At 44.9% G+C, this 19,960-nt stretch overlaps 1 protein-coding gene across 2 annotated transcripts in view; it reads left to right on the plus strand.

The window, feature by feature from the left end:
- The window catches only part of THSD4 (thrombospondin type 1 domain containing 4), a 574,709-nt gene extending 568,190 nt beyond the window's left edge, over positions 1–6,519 (plus strand). Inside the window, exons 16-18 of one of the 2 annotated variants that reach the window (XM_074328210.1) lie at positions 473–652; positions 4,325–4,469; positions 4,901–6,519. In XM_074328210.1, coding sequence (XP_074184311.1) covers positions 473–652; positions 4,325–4,469; positions 4,901–5,043 — 468 coding nt within the window. In that variant the 3' untranslated portion in view covers positions 5,044–6,519. The remainder of the gene's footprint in view (positions 1–472; positions 653–4,324; positions 4,470–4,900) is intronic. The other variant, XM_019736037.2, reaches the window with a different exon arrangement.
- Positions 6,520–19,960: the final 13,441 nt, after the last annotated feature.

A 19,960-nucleotide genomic window follows, 5' to 3' on the forward strand; every position in this document is an offset into this window, starting at 1 on the left:
AAAGAATTTTAACTTAGCCCTCATGTGCAGTTGTGCAGGTTCTGGGAGATTAATTCATTACCAGTGTCCACCCACTAAGGAACCACCAGATAAACCAGAATGTTAGTTCACTGTTTTACAGTGAGAGGTGTCAGAGGCTACTGGACAGAAACCAGCAACTTGACTGGCTGGTGTGTCCTGTCAGGGCGTCTCAAGGGGGCACTTTTCCACTCTCAGCACAGAGGGCATCAGGGTCTCAGCAGCCAGCAGCCGGAAACTGTGGTAACTCAGGGCACCCACTCTCCATTCCAGATGTAGAACTGTTAGGAAAATTGGAATTTGTGGGCAACTTCTCTAGAAACATGTCCTAGTGCCCTTGGGCTCTTCCTCACTGAATTGATGACAGAAAGCACTCGCAAACATCCCTTGATGGACAGTAGCTCTTATCTCCTTTCCATCATATGACACCATCTTTCTCTGCCTCTTTCCCCAGTGTTCCATCGAGTGTGGGAGCGGAACCCAACAGAGGGAGGTGATTTGCGTTAGGAAGAACGCGGACACGTTCGAAGTGCTGGACCCTTACGACTGTTCCTTCCTGGAGAGACCCCCCAGCCAGCAGTCCTGCCACCTGAAGCCTTGCGGGGCCAAATGGTTTAACACAGAATGGAGCATGGTGAGTCGGGGTGCTCTTGAGAGAGACGGTATTCATACATTGTTTGTCTCCCATAGACATGCCTGGGCACTGCTAGGTGCCAGGCACAGGGCTCAGCCTTCAGGTAGATTCCCTGCAGTAATCTACTCCAGCTGGTCACTGGCGGGGCACCCCTGGGTCAGCGTACCCGTGAGTGGAGCCTGAGGCTGAGACAGTCGTGATCTCTAAACCTTGGAGGCCATACAGCAGTGACACTCAGGTTTCAGAGTGCAGGGTAATTAGCTGAGATCTCGTCTGAAAAGACCAGTTCCAAGTCCACCTGGCCAAGCAGTTTGCGTTTTGAACAAGCTCTTTAGGTGAGTTGGATGCAGGTATCCTTGGGCCACATTTTGAGAAGTACTGCCTAGAGGATGGATGGCTGAAGGGATTCAATGATGCTGCTGAGAAACTACATCACAGAGTGATCATGTTATAAAACCCACTGAAATTCTAAAACCCACTGAAAACTCAAAGAATTTCCGTGGGTCTCAGTACCAGTGTGAAACCCACGCCAGTCAGCCCTCAGTGTGTGTGTGTGTGTGTGTGTGTGTGTGTGTGTACGTACACTTTCTTTAAATCATATAGACAATATGGACCACTATGGGACTGTTCCTATTTCTCTCTTTGAATTGGCTGCTAGGACCCTCAGCCAAAATTGTGGCGTATCTCAAACAGAGAATTTATCCGACCTTACAAAAAAGATAGTTCTTATTTTTATCTTCTTTTTACCCTCGTGTTTTTGTTCTTATTTTTGTTTTTTATCTTGTAGCCCTCCAAGCATTTCTTAAGTCATCTCAAATCCTTTCTGTAAGGATGGAGGGTATTATGTAAATGAAGAGAGACAGAGAGCAGGAGACAGAATGGAAGACTTAATTAAGGAATGAAAAGGAAAAGGATGGAAATAGTGATAAAATGTTGTTTGGTTTTTTTGTGGGTTTTTTTTTTTTTCAAGTATAAGAGTTTATTTTCAAGGAACTTCCTAAAACAGAAAGCATCCTCAGAGCATCATTCCTAATGACTGTTTAACATGTGTTGGACCCACAGGGGCGAGATTCATTCTGCTTTGTGTCACTAAACGTCTTCAAGCAGTGGTTGTAGGTGAGCCCAGACTAGGGGCCAAAGCCTTTCTCAAGATCTTTATAAGATATATGAATAAAAGCTGAGAATTCTGTTTCCAAACATTACGAGTCGGCTCTAGTGATAACGGCCATTGGGCATGTGGTGAGCCACACCTCAGGGCAAATGGGGACGAAGGAGCAGTTCAGTGTCAGGGGGGTTTTGTCAACTTCTGGGAAATGGAACTAAATTATTCTGATGTTGGCCAAGACCCTTGAGAACACAAGAACAGATCACTATTTTCTTTTACCATTTGGTTTGGAGAGTCCAGAAAGGGCCGGGTTCACCAGGCCACCTCAAAGGAGACAAACTCCAAAAACACCTGGCTGGATACAACCCAGATGTCCCTCAGAGTTGGTGTAGAGCCCCCAAACCACACAGTAGTACTCAGCAACAAACATGAATGGGCTGTTGGTACCTAAACAACATGGATGAACGTCACGTGCATTTTGCTAAATGAAAGAAAGACCCCAAAAGCTATACATTGTATGACTCCATTTACATAATATTCTGTAAAAGGCAAAACTCTAGGGACAGAGACAGGGGTAGGGTGACTCTCACTGCAAAGGGACAGAGAAGGGGATTTATTGTGTGTGATGAAACTTTTATGGAAATGATGATAGCAGAGCAGTGACGGAAGGTACACAGTAATGAAAGCTAGATGCCTGAATATGCCTTGTTTTATAAATTTGAGGTTAGAACTAAGTAAACATGTTATATAATTATAAAATAAAATTAATTTTTTAAAAAAACCAATCCCTAAAAATGGAAAATGAAACAAATTAACCTAAATGTATATCATGCTGGTGGCATAAGCACTATTGCCTGTGGCTTTAAAACACAGGAATTTGACTGTCCATCCCTAAGAACAAAAGAACTGCAGAAAAATGTTTACATTGTTTGCAATAATCACATTTTTAGTGATGGTACTGTACTCTATTCTGAGATGGTTGGGTGTGTAATGTGGGATAAAGTAAACAATATACTTTTTGATGCTATGATAATAATTATATACAATAGCAGGCATGATAATATGAGAGTGTAACCCTGTTATCCCCAGCATCGAATAATAGGCTTCTCAACTGAGGAGAAAAAAGATACAGCTAAAAAAGAGAGGTTTAAGTGAAAATCCTGTTATCCTGAATTTGAATTAGAAGTATCCCTATGAACTCATAAAGTAACTTATTTTACTCTCCTAGTTGTATCTACTGGAAGAGCCTAGAAACAACGACCAACCAAGTAACAATGAACATACCTATCAGCCAGATGTGGTTTCAAAACACCACTCTCCTCTGACAGGAAGCAGGAACTCTGAGAAAATGGCTGATTACAGATCTGGGACCATATATGTGTAAATCAGATTGGAATATCTTTCTGTACCAGGCAACAGGAAGTTCTCAAAGACAACTGGGTTTATGACCTCAGGACCCAAGAACAGGCTTCTGCTGCCGATCAATAGGGCGTCAGTGAGCATCACTAAAGTATTAACTACCGTAGACTCAATGAAACACATCATACATGTTAAATCCATCAACTACAAGTTTATAATAATAATAAAAAACCAATAGGTCACCATTGGAGGATGTTAGGGGAACCAACTCATTATTCTAAACACTGATAAATAAAATAATCAAGCATTCAGTCCGACTTTCCTAATGAGCAAGCTGTACCACTAGGTAACCAAGAGTAAATATATGGGGGAGGGGATGCTTTAGAAGAGATTCCCAGCGAATAGAAGAAGAGATGATAGAATATTATCACCACTTCCCAACCCCGCATGAACCAAAGGGTCTGGGCTTTGCACTGCTGGCATCCCCGAAAGAGACACATCCTATGAAGTAGTCTCACCACAAAAAGTCAAACCTGTACCTGTTGAAGTCCTCTTCTAGGGCCAACTTCCAATTCATAGGGACTACAGAAGACAGAGGAGCTTGTTAAACTGGGGGTGCAGTTGATATGTGCCATGGCAATGCCGTCAGCAAAGCCCTGACTGTGGGAAACTGCAGGACAAATGACTCAGTTCCTCCAACACCTCAAGTTCAAGGGGAGAGAACAGAAGAGGGGGACCTATGGATTAAAAGAGTCACGAAAAGCATATCAACCAACGGCAAAGCGCAGACCTGATGTGAATCCTGATTTTTAAAAATGATATTTTAAAAATCTGTGAGATTCACAAGTGGAAATAAGAACATTGACTATATATTTTAAAATAGTAAGAACTATGTATTGTTAATTCTTAGATATTGTGGTAGTTTTATAGCGACCTTTTGTTTTAGAGTGAAAAACTGAAATATTATGGAAGAAATGATATGATGTCTAGATTTGCTTCAAAATAATTCCAGGAGTGGACGTGGGTGGAGTATAGGTGGGACATAACTGGCCACGAGTTGATGGGTGTTGAAACTGGTTAATAGTTGCATAGGAATTTGATTATTCTGTCTCCTCCTGGAGATGTTTGAAATTTTGTGATATTGGCCCTCTCCAGTACGCTGCGCTAATGGGCTGCCAAGAAACCTACCTTTCTCTCTTTGTCCCCAGTGCTCCAAGAGCTGCCAGGGCGGCTTCCGGGTCCGGGAAGTGCGCTGCCTGTCAGATGACATGACCCTAAGTAACCTCTGTGACCCTCAGCTGAAACCAGAAGAGAAAGAATCTTGTAACCCTCAGGACTGTGTTCCTGAAGTCGGTGAGTAGGAATTCCTATCTTGGAGTCAAGATTCCTCTCTGTTAAAAAGTTCTCTCGTGTAAAAATGCCACGCCCATTTAGGTCTCTCTGTGACCTTGTGCAAGGTCATGGAGTTCAGGGCTCAAAGCACTGTTGGGAGGATAGGTTTATAGCAGGGATGGCAGTCCAAGCCACCCACCGAAAGGTAAACTTTGGTGTGGATTGATTAAAATGGCAATGCATTCAGAGATTTGGTTTCGTCATCCTTAGGGTAAAAGTGGTGAGACTTCAACTTATGTTTAAAGAAAGAGAAAGAAGGGCAATCTCCACAGGCCCCTTCCTGTGGGTAACAGACAGCAGGACGCTGATGAGGAGCCCCAGCCCCGCCCTTTCTCTCTGCAGTCGTCAGCCCCTGACCCTTGTGCTCAGGCTTTTGTTCTCTTCCGCTGCAGATGAAAACTGCAAGGACAGGTACTACAACTGCAACGTGGTGGTGCAAGCGCGACTGTGCGTCTACAACTACTACAAGACTGCCTGCTGTGCCTCCTGCACTCGTGTGGCCAACAGACACCCTGGCTTCCTGGGGAGCAGATAACACCCCTGCACCGCAGCCCTCGGGCAGGGCAGGGAGTCTGAGAGCAGGGGGGCCGCCTGGCTGCTGCTCCTCAGGGCTCCCCGGCCCAGGGCCCAGCCGGTCGGCTTGGTCACCACGGTCACCACCCTCGCCTTCGGTCAAGTGTACACGTGGTGCCAACAAGCAGAGCCACAGCTGTCCTCTGAGCGTCGCCATAAACTGATGATCCCTCCTTGGGGAACCTGGCACCTGGAACGGTGCCCTCTGAAAACCAAGCAGTGGGGAGTGCAGGTGGCTCTCGGCCAACTCTTGGGCTGGCACTTTCTGCGTCAGCGATTGGGCCCTGACTGGGTGCTCCCTCAGCCCCGGAGCCCCTGGCCTTTCCAATATCAGGGCCCCTGGAGAGTCAGAGGGGGCAGCCCCCCGCCCCCAGGGCCCCACGGAGCCCTCCGTTACCTCCGCCCGGCTGTGCTTATCTTCGTTCTGAAAGACATTGGGCTGTGCTCCTGCCTATGACACAGATATCTCCTGTCCATATAGTGCTTTATTGTTTCACAGGTATAGTCACATGTATTAACTCATTAGCAGCTCACAGTGCCCCAGGACGGGAGGCAGGGAATGAATCATTATCCCCATTTTACTGACTAGGAAACTGAGATTGGACTTTGATAATTCACCTGCTAGGTATACTCACCTGTCCAGTGGCAGAGCGGAGTCCTGACCCTAACCATCTGACCACAGAACCCTCACCCCGAGGCCTGTGCAGACGTCTCAGGTCTGCAGGCTGCTCTTCCTTTCAGACCAGGAGGCTGAGAGATTTCCCAATCAGCAAACAAAGCCCAGGTCTTCGAATTCTTCCATCCTGCCAAAGGTCAAGACCATCCGCTGTATCAGTTTCAGGAATCTGTTTCTACTTATCCCTTCCCCCAACAGTCACAAATCCTTGTCAGGGGATTCTGCAGGATTTGTTAAACCTCATCCTTAAAGGAAACCTCATGTCCCATGAGACCAGAAAGCCACTGGGTAGCAAGGTGATTGCCTGAAATTCTGCTTCCATCCTCCCTGGGAATGGCAAGTCAGGGTCCCTTTGGCCACAGAGCCTTCGGTGTCGCAGAGTTCCAGAGTTTTGTGTTCCCATCCCTTCCTCAGCTAGCCCTCACCCCCCATCCCCACCCCAGGCTGTTCACCACACATTGCCCAGTGGAAAGACTTCACCAACCCATCTCAGTTAAAAAAAAAAAAACCCTTATGTTTATGTTAGAAAGAGTCTCCCTTTGGTCTTTCTGGTTTGATTTACGGATTTCTCTCTATGACGTCAAGTCCTTCCCTTCCCCCCATGACTTACAACCCATGTCCACCCTCCCCAACCCCCCCAACAGAGGTGAGCACTGAGATCTACATTAATGCAGCCAGTCCAGAATTCGCTGCATCTAACTCTGTGGTTCCAGAGGCTGGAAGGGCATGCAATGCGCAGTGAGAGGTGAACTATCTGAAAAATGAATTAAGAAGAAGGAAAAGAAGAAGGGGAAAAAAAAAAAAAAATATATATATATATATATATATATGTATGTATTTTTTTTCTTTCACTCATTAAGAAAACTAGCAGGTAAACAAATTGTAAGCTTGTTATTACCATTGTCCTGGGCCTGTTTCTCTTTTAAAGCCTAGTTCTTAGCAATTGAGTTTCTCCCATGAGCCCTCTAAACCAAAAATCTGCTAATTTAATGGTCATTTGCAGCTTTGGGAAGCAGTATCACCTGCCTGGTCTGACACACTCCGTTAGGTTCCCACTACCCTTGAACTTTCAAAAATTCTATTTGGCTTTTCTGTGGCTGTCCTTCTCTTCCGGAGAGCCCCAGCCACCACTTCCCAGAAGCAGCCCATTTCTCCTGATTTTAGGGAACTCATGCAGAGAAGGAGGCAGAAAGAGGCCCAGGTTCCCTGCCCACCAAGCGTGGGGGGGTGGGGGGGAGCACCTAAACTAGGGGGCTTTTTTCTCTTCCAAAAAATTAGCTTAGCTATTCTTGGAATTCATTCATCTATGGAAAGGTTATAAATTACTACAGCGGGTTTTCTCAACTTACGTGTTGTAGAGATCCAATTTTTACTAATTTCCTAGCTTCTTGTGTCAGCATCTAAACGTCCTCGTCCTTAGCACAACACGTACGATACAGCCCATTGGTATTTCCAGTGATAACTTTCCTGTGGAGGGAATCTAAGAAAGCTCCTGTTTTGATGACTCCCTCCCTCCAGGTCTTCTTCCCCTTGTTGCACCCCATTATTTCACCCTCTCCTTTCTATCACCTGCCACCTCCTCCTGATTTTTCTCCCTATCCCGTTAATGTCCATAATGCAAAAATTGAAATTTACATTTGATACTGTTGTTTTTTTCCTGTGCCGGAATTTTAACATTAGGTGAATTTAAGCTGTTACATGTTTTTCTCCCAAACATCAACAAAGCTCCAAACAGAAACAAACTGCTTTTTCACTTTCAGTTATTGGAAAAGGAAACTGTGCCCCTTATAGCTTCAGCAAAGACCATTTACTGCAGTCAGGTCTTCCCATTCCCACGCTGACTTGCGTTTTCCCCCATGGAAAAGGAACAGCGTGAAAAATACGACGCTGCACAAAAAGCTTGTAAGCCCTGCCACTCAGTTCGGTTCCTGAAAGTCCTGTTTGATTCCTCTGCTGGCAAGCTAGTGGGGCTCCACCCTCAGGGACCTGCAGTGTGACAGGAGCTCTCAGAGCTGTACCCGTCTGTCCCTTTGCCTTACTTCTCTGGTCCAGGGTTCTTTGAGTTTTCCTTTTTCATTTCCTAGAATATGTATCACTTACTTATGCTCAAAGTATTTAGCATTCAACACTCTTTTTCCCTTTGAAACAAATGGCCTTACAGAGGGATGAAACATGGGAAATAGAAACGTAATTTATTTTCATCAAGTTGTGTGGCAGAGAGAAATCCAGGTTATTACTAATATTACTAGTACCTTTTTTTTTTTTTAACTATGGCCATTTCAGAGTTTAAATATCAGTTTTCTAATGTGGAAGAACACACAAATAGAAGTGGTAAAAAGAAACAGGACTTCCCTTAAAACAGGCTCAATAATCAACCCAAAGGAGCCTACGTGAGCTTGGCAGGTGGAGGCCAACATTTGAGAGATAGAAAACATTTTTAATATGTCTTAAGTGGGAAGATAGATGCCTTCCTGATGAAATGTGTAGGTGAAATGAAATTAGAGCGCTAATAGCTTGGGTAGCGGTTTCTGGATCCAAAAAGATCTGGGAGACTATTACCCAGGGAGCAAAGTAAGGTCTTACCTTTGGGTTTGAAAAAAAAAAAAAAAAATACAAGTGTAAGGTGGGGAAGATGTAAGCGTTTCAGCTGACTAAGCTCAATGTGAGTCAGGAAACTGGGGTGGAAACACCAAAACAGAAGAAGATGCAACACATTTAGGCTACGTGAGGGGAAAACATTGGTGAGGGACCACACTGTGCTGCGATTGTGGGAAACTAGAAGAACATCGGGAGTGTGTAGCATTCAGCTGAGTGCCTCGCCCTGAGGAGGGGAGCAGGCTGTCAGAAACAGTGGGAAGGACTTCCTGAGAAGAGACTTGGGATAGCACCAGGACACCCATCCTAGGACCAGGAGATAAAAGCGACAGGGAATAGATTCTAACTCTCGCAGAAGCACCAGCTTTCCGCAAGTTAGAGCATCCAGACGGAAGACGCCCCTCTGGTCGGTGGTCACTGACCTGTCACTGGAGGTCTCAGCAGAGGCTGAACGGCCATTTGCCAGGGATGTTGCAGAGGGGATTCAAGCACCCAGCTGTGGCAACATGACTTGTACGATCCTTTGCGAGCCTGGGCATTAGTGACTGCATAAGTAGAACAGCTTTAAGTGATTCTCCAGGTCTGGGATGGCAAGTGTGGGCATGAGGACTTTCCCGTCACTGTGTCGGCCATTTTGAACCCAGTGTTACACCCTCCCCTGAGCTAACTGTGGCCGGGAGAGAACCACTAGCAAATTGGTCAGAGCTGCCCTGTCTGGTCTTGCTTTGTAGATGAGTAAACAAACGCCCTGATGGCTAGTTCCCTGCCCAGGGTCACACACTTGGATGGGAGCAGAGCCTCAACTAGACTAGGACCCCCTAATACCATCTCTCTCTCGACTCACCTGGCTTTCCTGCACTTTTGCTGGGGCAAAGCAATTCTCTCCACCCTGAACCATCCCACACACCTAGTCCTATTCAGTGGGTTGCAGTGGGAGACTCCCATCGTGCTGAGGAAAAGCGACCATGACAGCATGGGAACTTCAGCCACCTTTCTCAGCATCTTCCAGACGCTGGACCCTTTGCCGCCCTGAGGGGCAAGACATTCTTTTACGGGACTGATTTCCACCCACCTTGACCCTCAGATCCCAGCATTCAGTTTGACAGAAGGATATACTTTGCTGTAACTTATTATTTGTTCTTTGTAAATACAAGATGTTTATAGGAAAATGTGTATTCTGATCTCTACTGGCAGAATGAGTCACTACACCAAAATAGTTCTATTATTTAGAATGTGTTAATTTTAAAAGGGACCTAATAGGTATTTATTTACATACACGGTCTACATTTGTGTGAAATCGTTTGATCCTACTAACCCAGCTTCCTGGAAAGTTGCTACACGATGTGTTATTCTAAGTCCATAGTTACAATTTAGTATTCTGATTAGTCAAACTCCTTGGATTTTAAGATTGAATGTAAATTACTCTGCTTTTTGACTTGTTCAGGGGCTTTTACCCCCGACATTGCACCCGAAACAGGTCTGTCTGGATTGCCACCTTTCCATCTTAACTATTGTATTTGCTCGTATAATCTGCCTCTCTTCATCCCCAAACATTTGGAGAAGAAAAATAAGGGTCTTTTTCATCTCTTCTCTGTCTTGGCTCCTTCGTTAGAATTCCCAGCAGTAAGGTTTGGGTAGAGCCGTGGACGAGGCAGGGTCTACTCGCATGGTCAGAGGGGCCAGAAAGGGACGCGTAGCATTTACTGCTCTGACCACGTCTCCGGGGTCCCCGCTGGGGACTGCTGCAGTGGGAGCTCTGTGTCGCCCTGTCACCTGGCTGCACAGGAGCAAGGCACCCACTGAACACCCATCGACTCCATGTCACCCTATGCTGTTAAGTTATTGTTTAAGGGGGTGGAGGGTACTCGGTGAATTATATGCGTCAATACAGTCTGTTCTGTCTTCAGCAAAAATGACAACTATTTTTGTGTATGACTAATTTATTTTTATTATTGTAAAAATACAATAAACTTGTTAAAAGAACAGCTTGGTTAACACCTTTGTGCTTGCTCAGGCCTTATTCCATTCCGGCTCACGTTACTTCAAACAACCCCCTCTAAATAGAAGAACCGAGCCCCTGAGAGGTGGATTGGCTTGTCGGACTTGGGCTCTGGGCACTTGGGGTGGCTGGGTCACTTAGAGAACAAGGACCACCCTACATGCAGATGCCATTGGCCTGCTGGTTCCTGCAGGTCCTCAACCCCGGCTGTACGTCAGAATCACCAGAGGGGCTGAGATGACATGTGCAGGCATGTGCACCCCCCCTGAATGGCATTTTCACAGGTGTTTCTTTAAACCTCCCCCAGGCGGGAGAAAAGGTGGGGACCCATGTGCCCATTCAGTGTGGCACCACTTCTGCCTCATTTTATTGGTCAAAGCCAATCATAGGCATCCCAGATTCGGGGGAAGAGAGACAAGGAACCCCTCAGCCTGCTCCCAACCTCTGAAGTTGGTTTGCCTCAAAACGCTACATTGTCCCTTGGGATTCCCTCTCTATCGCCAGCCGTGATGCCTCCCCAGTCATGACACTCATTGACTCAGTCGTTCGACAAACATTTAGTGAGCACCTACTCTTGCCTGACACTCTGTGTGGCACTGAATGTGTCTCAGTGTGCCAAATAGAATGAGACTGCCCTCAGGGAGCACACCTTCTAAAGGGGGAGACAAAAAATAAAGACATAGACAAGTAAGTTATGTGTACTATTAGGTGGTGACATCTGTTACGAACAACGCAAAGCTGAGAAGATGAGTGGGAAGGGGTGAAGAAGGGGCAGGGGTTGCAGTTTTCAATCGGATGGTTGGGGACGCGGGAAGAAGCTAGCCACATAGATGCCGGAATGAAGGCATCGCAGGAATGTGACAAGCCCTGCCCAGGCTGGACAGGCACAGTGTTCAGAAACTGGGAGAACAAGGCAGCACAGCAGGAAATGAGGTCAGACGCCTGGGAGCCAGGAAAAGGCTGGTTTCACCGTGACAGAGGGGAGACGCCAGTCAGGCATGTGGCAGAGGAATGACAGGGTTTGAGAGAGGCCAGCAGCCTGACATGAGCGGTGGTTTTTTGCACTTGTATCACTGCACCCAAAACACCTGTTTTCCTGGGTTAAACAAGCTGGAGACAAGCTGAGAAATACCATGTCAAAGAGAACGCTGTATCAAAGTCCACTTAGCACAGTGTAACAAGAGCCAAAAACCTGAATACATCCTTTCACTTAAGAACTCCATGCCAGGGAATTCGTCCTGGGGACAGAATTTAATAAAACAGTGTTTTTCAGGAGTGTTTTCATTCTATTTTGTGTGTGTGTGTGTGTGTGTGTGTGTGTGTGTGTTTAATGTTAGTAGTAATCTTTATAAGATGGGCCTGAACTTATCCTCCAATGTCGAGCTGACAACCTTTGGGTCCAGTACCGCCATTGGTTCCAGTGCTGGGACCAGGCAGTATTACTTTAATTGTCAGGAGCTGAGCTAATAAGAGAGGAAAGGAGTCACATTTAGTAGTCAAATACGTATTCCTGCCACGCACAGGCCAGTTTATGTCACAGACTTGCTGTTTAAGATAAGGATCTTCAGTAGCGTGGGTAGGCAAGAGTGGTGAGTTACTGTCATTACAGCCGGACCCAAAAGGATTTGTGCCCGTCAGCTGGTTCCCACATCCATGCTGAGTGGCAACTGAGTTTCAGCAAAACACTATGTCATCAACGTTCTGCTTTTAATTCTGTTTTGAAATCGTGTTTTTACTTAATCAGCAATTTCTATAAGAGTTACAATCCCTCTACTTAGTCTTATTTTTATAACATTGGAAACAATTATTTTCATTTGAAAGTTTTCTGAACGTTACTCCAGTGAGAGCAGCGCTGGAATAACTAACACCTCGAAGCATCAGACGATTCAGAACATCCGTTGTGGGGCTGATTCGCTGACCGCCCACTCAGGAAGGGTCAGACGCTCCCTGGCCCCCGCAGGAGTAGCGCCCAGACAGGTGGGTCCCACGTGGGTTCGAGAACGTGCAGTGCGTTTATTTTGGGGGTGACCATACTCAGGGGGTAATAACAGGCTGGTGTGTGCCCAGAAAGTCCTCCAGTGGCCAGGCTCAGGGCATCCATGCCTCATCCTCACTCAGACCATCTTCCAGGGGATCTCAGGCATCACCTTCTGTGTAACCTCCTCAAGCACCTTCCAGCTGCCCCACCTCTCCTGGCATCAAGAAGTCAGCACCCCAGTCTCCTCTGCCTCATCCCGCCTTGTTCAAACTGTCAGCCGGGTAGGACACATCCCCTCAGGCCGAGCTGCATTGATACTTTCTTTTCTCACCAATAAAGTCTACAAGGAGCAAGATCCCTAACCACGCCCACTCCAGAATTTCACCTTTTGTCTGACAGACCTTCACCCAAGACAGGTTTACCAGTCTGAACCTAACAGTTGCTCCCAGTCTCAATTCGGTGAGTGTCCTTTCTGCTCAAAGCCCCCCACATCCTGGTCGTCTGGTCCTTGAAGCAATCACCTCTGCAATACAGAAAACCTGAGTTCTAATCAAAACTGTTTCCAGCCTTTTTGACAAATCATCTCAACGGTTCTTATGGGAGCATAGGAAATCCCCTTTATAAAATACCGTGTATTTATTAAAATATAATAAGTCTAGTAGATGTTCTCATGGGTGAAGATGCCACCTCAGTGTTAGACAGTGGGTCTCCATCGTTCCATCATATAAGCTCCTCTTTGGTGCTTCAGTTAAAAACCAAAATCCTGCATTAAACACTGGGTAACTTTGCCAGGATTTGTCACTAAAAGTTTAAACCCTCTGCCTGAGGTTGCAAGTACTAATGAAATTTTTTTCTTTTCTGCAATTTCAACAACAAAAAAAGTCCCAAATTTCTTGTGCCAGAATTGTGGAGCCTTTCCATGGAGTCGGCAACGGTTTTCTCGTAGAGTAACAGCAACATCTTGTGGCCTTTCTGGATATTGCAAGTAGATCAAGCAACCTCTAATTTTGCCCCTATTCGTACAATCGTGGATCTTAGATCTGGGAGAGGACTTGAGAGGTCCTCTAATGCAGGCCCCTGCTTTACAGGTAAGGTTCATTAGCTATTTCTTCATTATAACAGCCCAGAGAAGTTAAGATGCTCGTCCAAGGTTACAAAGCTAATAAGTAGAGTATCTTAGCTGAGGCTCCTGCAACCCGTTTGTCACTTTTTAGGAAGAGGAAAACTTTCTTCAAACAAAATCCTACCAATTCTAAAATAGACAAATACAGAGGTGTTCTTGTTGAAGAGCCAGAAGGGCCCACCCTTGCCAGCCACTACTCAGCACCCTTGAAACCCATTGTCTTATCCCAGGGGCTGCTTCCCTGGGAACCCAATGTGGAATGCAGGGTGGAAACCAAGGAAAGGTCCCTAAGAAAACATCATTTTATTCTGAAGTGGTTTCTTATTTGACAGTCCTCTGTTCTGGCCTTTTATTAAAATACATTCTCTTTCTATCACGATTATCAGCAATTCTTCATTTTTATATCTCTCTTCCCAGATCATCTCTAAATTGATTTATTTTCAATTGCAAGTAAATGTGTTAAACCTCCTATGAATCGGTGGCAATGCTGGCCATGGGTGTGACAGCAGCAGGCATGCGGGGCGGGGGGGGACCCTGCTCCATGCCAGGCCCTGTGCCAGGCTCTGGCTCGTCAGCACAGCGGTCTGACACAGGCACAGGGTTCCATCAGAGGTGAGAGCAGAGGGCAAAGCAGGAGAAAGAGCAGCAACCTCTGATGGGGAGGCTTTCATTTACTCAGTCAGTCATTCAAAAAATCGTTGTCAGGCTCGTTCTGTGTGTCAGGCCCTTATATAAGACACAAGATTGCTGGCTTCCCAAAGCTTGCATTCTAGTTGCAGGAGACAGGAAATAACAACTGAAAAATAAATGAATAAGATCGTTTCCAATCATGACTGAGATGTGGGGAGAAATGATAGTGTCTGGTCTGAGGAGACACACTGGAGCCGGGTCTTGGAGTGTGAGAGTCGGCTGGAAAAAGAAAAAAAGAGTCAGCCGGAAGAAGAAGAAAAGGACCCTGGAGGTGAGCCAACGGCAGGTATAGATATAGGCAGGCATGCAACATGAAATAAGTCAGAGAAAGACAAATACTGTACGATGGCACGTACCTGTGGAATCTTTAAAAAGCCAAACTCAGGGAAACAGAGTAAAGTGGTGGTTACCAAGAACTGGAGGGTGGGGAACAGGGAGATGTTGATCAAAGGGCACAAACTTTCCGTTATAGGAGGAATAAGTTCTAGGGACCTATTGTACAACATGGTGACTGTAGTTAATAGTTCTGTATCATATACTGAAAAAGTTGCTAAGAGAGTAGATCTTTAATGTTCTCACCTGGCGCGCACGCGCGTAAATGGTAATTATGTGACATGATGGCGGTGTTAGCTAACACGATGATGGTAATTACATTGCAATTTATAAGTGCAACAAATTAACACGTTGCACACCTTAAACTTACACAATGTTGTAAGTCCATTACATCTCAATAAAGCTGGGGAACACATTTTTTTTTAATTAAAATGTATTGGGTAATAATTTTAGTAAAATGACATAGGTTTCAAGTGTACAATTCTGTAATACATCATCTATATATCACCATTGTGTGTTCACCACCCAGAGTCAGTGCAAATTTTAATAATTAACAAATAAATAAATAAGTAAAAATAAATTCTCAAAATAATACCGTGGGGGGAAACAAGAGAGGGAGAGAAAACCCAGCACTCTTACTGAGAAAGCTCATCCAGCTTTCTGCCCTTTCTCCTTCCAGGAGGGGGCGCTGCTGCACGTAATAGCCAACCCAATCCACAGCCAGCGTCTGGGATTTTCCTCTTCTGCTACATCACCCCTTTCAAGTTAGCTCCTCAAAAACAGCAAGATAAAAATGGTCCGTGAAAACAGATTTAAGGCAGGGTGGTGGAAGCAAATGGGGGTGGGGGGGGGGAAGAAAAGAAAAGATTGAGACTAGAAAGTATGTCCAAAGTCATCAACAATATTTTTTGTTTCATTTTTCATGTTGCCTGCTTGAGCATGTGTATATTTTAAATTAACTTTTGATGATGTAAAGTTTCAATCACAAACAAAATTAGAGATAACAGTTCGATGAAACCCCAGGCACCCATCTGCCAGATCAACAACTACCAACTTTAGTTCTCAGTTTACACACCAAATCCTACCCCTTCCTTTCTTTTTTTTTCCTGCAGTCTTTAAAAGCAAATCTGAGACATTGAATCACTTCTCTGGCAAATACTTCAGGTGATGTCTCTGACAGGTAAGGATTCTTTTTATTAATTATAACCACAATATCATTGTCATGACAAATTAGCAACAATTCGTTAATGTATTCTAATTGTGTTTATTTGTGGGGGTTTTCCCCAAGAATGGATACATTTATTGAATGCTTATTAAGTGCTAGACAATATTATTATCTACATTTTACAGATGGGGATGCTGAGGACGGCACACATTGGTTAATACTCAAGGTGACTGGGAAAATAAATGGGTTCTTGTTTGGCATGGCTGATGGCCACTCACATAAATAGAGAGAAATCTTGCATCAAAAAATCGGAGGACAGCATATGAAAGATAGGAGAGTAGGAGTTCGGGAGGAAAGCAAATGGCATGAATCATATTATCCACCCTTTGATTTCACCCTTATCTGTAAGCCCTACCTTATATGAGCCACCTCTCCAATACCAGACAGATCGAGCCTTCTGTCCGAGTCATAGCACCTAACAATTTACATAGTTTGAGTTTGTATTATCAACCCAGTCAGGTGGGAAAACTGACAGCCAAGTGACGTTGCACAGACCAACGGAGAAGTTCATTGATTCTGTAGGAGGTGGGTCTGGGCTTCACATCCTTTAAGTGGCTCTAACAGGGCCCGGAATGCAAAACCTGTACTGACATCATAGAGGTTAGACTTGTTTTGTAGATGTCTGTATTTCCTCAACATGAATGTCTACTGTTTGCTTACTATGGGGTAAATCACACATCCCGTGTGCTGTACAATACCGTGAGACCATTCGACTAAGGACATGTTTTATTTAACTATCTTTCCCTAGCATGTAACACTAGTCTTGATGCAATGGAAAAGACAAAAAATGTAACTTGAAGTAAAATTAATTCAATTTCACATTAATTTTACTAAGCTCTTCTAGCTTAGTGTAAAGAATAATTTGTTGGGGCCGACCCGGTGGCTCAGGTGGTTAGAGCTCCGTGCTCCTAACTCCGAAGGCTGCCGGTTCGATAACCACAAGGCTGCCAGTTCAATTCCTTGACTCCCGCAAGGGATGGTGGGCTCCACCCCCTGCAACTAAGATTGAACACAGCACCTTGAGCTGAGCTGCTGCTGAGCTCCCGGATGGCTCAGTTGGTTGGAGCGTGTCCTCTCAACCACAAGGTTTGCCAGTTCAATACCTCGACTCCTGCAAGGGATGGTGGGCTCCACCCCCTGCAACTAAGATTGAACACAGCACCTTGAGCTGAGCTGCTGCTGAGCTCCCGGATGGCTCAGTTGGTTGGAGCGTGTCCTCTCAACCACAAGGTTTGCCAGTTCAATACCTCGACTCCTGCAAGGGATGGTGGGCAGCGCCCCCTGCAACTAGCAACGGCAACTGGACCTGGAGCTGAGCTGCGCCCTCCACAACTAAGATTGAAAGGACAACAACTTGACTTGGAAAAAAGTCCTGGAAGTACACAGTGTTCCCCAATAAAGTCCTGTTCCCCTTCCCCAATAAAATCTTTTTTAAAATATAATAAAAAATTCTTTGGAAAAAAAAAAAGAATAATTTGTTTGTTTTGGAAACTTTGAACTAGGAGTCTGGGCTGTTCTAGTCAGCAACCATCTGATGATTTTGCATAAGTCTTTTCTTCTCTTTACCTAAATTAATTCATGACATAAGGAGATTGGGACGCATTATCTCCAAATCCTTTCATCCAGGACACTCTATGACCTAGCAATACTGTAAAATTGCATTTAGTTATCATGGCCGTGCTTTAGATCTAAAGACACGTGGAAACAAGTTATTGCAATCCTGAAATCAGGCATAGAGTATTTGTGTTTAAACAGTTGACTTAGTTTTTAAACATTTTATTTTTGAAATAACTTCAGAGTTCCAGAAAAGTTATATTAAATTTCAATGTCTTATTTGGGAGTCTCACCTTAAGATTATATCTGGGAATAAAATAATCGATCACAGACTTAGTGAGAAGTTACCTTTGAAAACAGACTGTCAAATAAATACATAAATGATAGACTATTCTTCATGGTGATGAAACAGTATAAAAACATAAAAGATCAGTAAAAACAATAACACATTTATATGAAACATTATACTATATCAAATATATTAATAAATTTAAATATATTAAATTTATGATCAGCCACAATGCCTCTGACTTAACAGAAATGTTTTTGTTTTCATTTACAAATGCCATCGTGTTCATAATATTTTGTACTTTGTTATTTCATCATAGCATTTTTCTATATAACCCCCTTCAATGGCTGAAAGATAGCCATCTTGGAAATGTGTCATAATTTATTAGATTTAAAAAATATTTAACTATTTCCAATGCATAGTGACTGAAACCAACATCTTGGCATGTCATGGTGTAGAGTTTGTGTAAGAAATTCTATTAAAGAGCAGGTCTTCCAAACCCCCTTGGAAACAACTAGGAAGCAGAATTAGCTTATGCAAATTTCATGCATTTGGAGGGAGTTTGTTGTATTCAGGGTTCCAGGAGACCTTTGCATCCAGAGCACAGAACAGAGAGAGGGAGAAGGGCAGCCCAGCTGGAAAGATGGGCAGCCAGCCATTCTGCCAAGACCCCTCCTGTACTGTCACATCTTAGGGAGAATTGCTTTGAGCATATGCATTTTCTACAATGTCATTCTAAATGACGTATCTTTCATCTCTGTGGAGAGGCACTGGATATTTGTTGCCTCAATTGAGCATTTTCACCAAATTAATAAATGTAGCTAATAAAGGATGTCAGAAAACACAGGTTCCTTCGATATCAAAAGTCAGGAAGGAAAATACGCCAGAGGTGACATTTGAAAACTGCTCACCTGACCAGTTCCATCTGGGCAATTTCTGTAAGCTGGTGCAGCTGTCATGATATTGTCTGGGACCTCAAGAATAAACCACAACAGACACAGGCAGAGCTGGCATCTTTGTGTCGATGCAGCACGTGTTAGCCCACTTTTGTCACGGGACAATTGGAGCCTCCCCACTCACACCTACACACATGCACACACATATTCGTATGTACACACTTGTTGCATACCTGTCGTGCGGGGCGGCCTGCGGAGTCTCAGCTCCCGCTCCCCACACAAGAACACAGGACATGGTGAGGCCAAAAAGGAGCACCCACGGAGCCATAGATAGGGGAGTCACACCACTATAGTCTCGCTGGCAGCTGGGTTGGAGACACAGGAGGCAGGAGCCACACAATCCGCAATCCATGATATACCCTTGCTAGCCCCCATTTTTCTGCTAGCGGAGCCACGGCAGTTATATCAGTGGCCAATGGCTCACTGGTTACAGCTGACGGCCAACTAGCCACAGCTGATGGCCATCCAATCACAGTTGATGGCCATTTACTACCTGAGCCAGCACCTTTCTATGTGAGGCCGAGAGCCTGGAAACTGCACTCCTGGCTCTGTGCCCACAATACCTATGAGCAACTCCCAGTCAGTCAGACCCGGTGCAACCCCAGAGCTGTTCCCTAAAAGCAAATATAGAAAACAAAGTAGTATAAGGATGGAATTCAGTAAATCAGTAACATAATTAGACTTAGCTAGTTTGCAGCTTGACTCACCGCATAACTCATTGTCTGGCCACGGGTAGTTAGACTGAGTTTGTTTGCAGTTAGATCCGCCCTGATATTCAGCTATTTCCTCTTTGTTTCTCCCTTCACTGATTAACTGAAGAACTCTTTTATTCCCTTTCTCAAGGCTACCCATACCTCGTTAATCTATTTAATCAACAGAATCCTAACCTGAAAAGAGCGATTTCTTAATCCTCAGGCTCCCAGACACCAGAGTCACATAAAGCCCAGGCCACAGGGGCCAGTCCAGTCCGGAGTCCAGAGATAACCTTATCTTCAAACAGACCAGACCCCAGGTAGGATGTCCCCCCTCGGACCTGCCTGACCCACTCCCCACCCTTTGTTCCCCTTGTGCACCTGTCAAACCTTCTGCCTGGCCTAGGACGGGGCGGTGGGCTTTGGACAGGAGTCTGCCATCCTCCCAGATGCTGGCGTTTGGAATGTAAACCTGCTTTTCTTTCCACCAACCTTGTGTCTGGATTTTCAACTTTGAAGCGGCGGCAGCCAGACCTTAGCACGGTATCAGAAGGTCCGTACAAAGAGGTCACTCCTTTCCCTTTCTCTGTAAGTTTTATTGAAGTTTGACTCTAAGAATCTGCATCACATTGAAAACCAGAACAGAAATGCTGGCTCAAGGTGGCTCGCCACAGCTCAGAGCGTCGGCTTTCTCCTTGCCACCTACCTGGAGACAGAATGTGTGTGGAGATTTTCTTTATTAAATGTATAAAGGTGTTGTTGTTTTTAA

This window comes from Rhinolophus sinicus, linkage group LG03 (genome assembly GCF_036562045.2).
Source record: "Rhinolophus sinicus isolate RSC01 linkage group LG03, ASM3656204v1, whole genome shotgun sequence".
NCBI classification, from domain to species: Eukaryota; Metazoa; Chordata; class Mammalia; order Chiroptera; family Rhinolophidae; genus Rhinolophus; species Rhinolophus sinicus.